The following is a 1,537-nucleotide window of genomic DNA, read 5'->3' as shown; positions in this document are numbered from 1 at the left end:
CTGGTGTTCTCAATATTTTACCAGATGTGTTTGTCGGATGTTGGAGAGAAAACAAAATATGTGCAGAAAAGGTTACGTGGACTCCGGGAAAATGTGTTGTGATCCCAGGGTCCAGAAGTGGTTAAGTATTAGCAACAAGTACCACGCCTTTCCACATGTAATTATTTATTTCAAATAATGTGACACTATAAGATGCAGCTTTTGGTTGATTAGCTGCTATCCGGTTTATAAAAGAACAATCCCACCATAAAAATAAAAAAGTTGAACTGTACAAGTTGAATCAATGTCCTTATGACTAACAGTAACATCGTACAGAAGCAGGGTATTAATAAAGTGCCACTCTGGTGCCTTTGTAAAGCACCTGCAGGCTGTTCAGATGTTAAGAGAGGTTTTTGTACGGCTCTCTGTCACCGTGTGAGAGGAAACTCATCGTACTGTTGACAGTAGTAATGTCCTGCATCCTCAGCCTGGACTCCAGTGATAGTCAGTGTGTATTCAGTCTCTGATCCGCTGCCACTGAAGCGACTAGGGATGTCACTTGCAAGTATATCTGCCAGGTAGATCAGGAGCTTAGGAGCTTCTCCAGGTCTCTGGTGGTACCAGGCTACATAACTACTCACATCAGTGCTGGTTGTACATGTAAAGTCAACATTGTCTCCCACAGAGAGTGATTTGGACTTCGGAGTCTGAATTACCGTAGTCTCACAACTGGAGTCTGCAAATGAAAAAGCCACAATCATGTAATATTTATTAAGTTTTAATTGGGTTCAAAAATAGCAAACCATTTAATTCATAAACTAGGTTTGCATTTGTTTTATAACATCAGTTATTAAACAGCTTCTTACCTTGACTGTATAATGTGAGAAAGAGAAAGACGGTGAGCAGTGGTGAAGTCATTGCTGCTTTGGATCATCTTAGTGTGCCTCAGTAATGAAGTTTTAAACCCTGGCAGAGATCTGAAATGAGAAATGGTGACAGACAGGGTGGCATCTATGCAAAGCAACTTCCTCCCCAGGGCTCCAGTAAACTTTCACATGTTTTTTTTTACTTTGCAAATAGCTAAACCCTGTTAGAGATGATTTAAAAATTCTTCCTAAAATGCCTTTTCACAAACTGATAGACGTGAGTAGCCGCCAATTCTTGTGTTACCAGCAGTTGGATTTTAATTCTGAGCAGAGGGTGAGGCTGAAGAATAAATATCTTTCTGCACATAATTCTTTAATAGTTTAATTTGCTGATGACACCACATTTGCAATGCTGTCACAAATGAGGATGAGGCTACATATAGGAATCATGTAGCAGAAGTACTTTTTAACAGTTTTCTATTATTATAGCATGATCTTGGGTTTTAAAAAGCAGGCATTGAGCAGATGTATTGAATGTTTATTGCACTGCAAATAAAGGACACGTCAAACCTTTTGCTTTTATTCGCATTTATTGTTACAATGGTCATATATCTTAAGAAAATCCTCAAATTTTAAAAAATTAATCTTTAGATATTTAGTTATGATCGCCAACTCAATTTGCATGTAAAAAA

General features: G+C 38.1%; 1 gene segment (V, D, J or C); it reads right to left on the bottom strand.

Annotated features, from left to right (window-relative positions):
• Positions 1-226: 226 nt before the first annotated feature.
• Positions 227-935, bottom strand: LOC120527969. The segment is given in 2 exon segments: positions 227-715; positions 846-935. Coding segments are annotated over 2 exon segments (360 nt in total).
• Positions 936-1,537: the final 602 nt, after the last annotated feature.

Source organism: Polypterus senegalus, chromosome 4, assembly GCF_016835505.1.
Source record: "Polypterus senegalus isolate Bchr_013 chromosome 4, ASM1683550v1, whole genome shotgun sequence".
Lineage (NCBI taxonomy): Eukaryota > Metazoa > Chordata > Cladistia > Polypteriformes > Polypteridae > Polypterus > Polypterus senegalus.
This window is presented reverse-complemented; position numbering and strand designations above follow the sequence as displayed.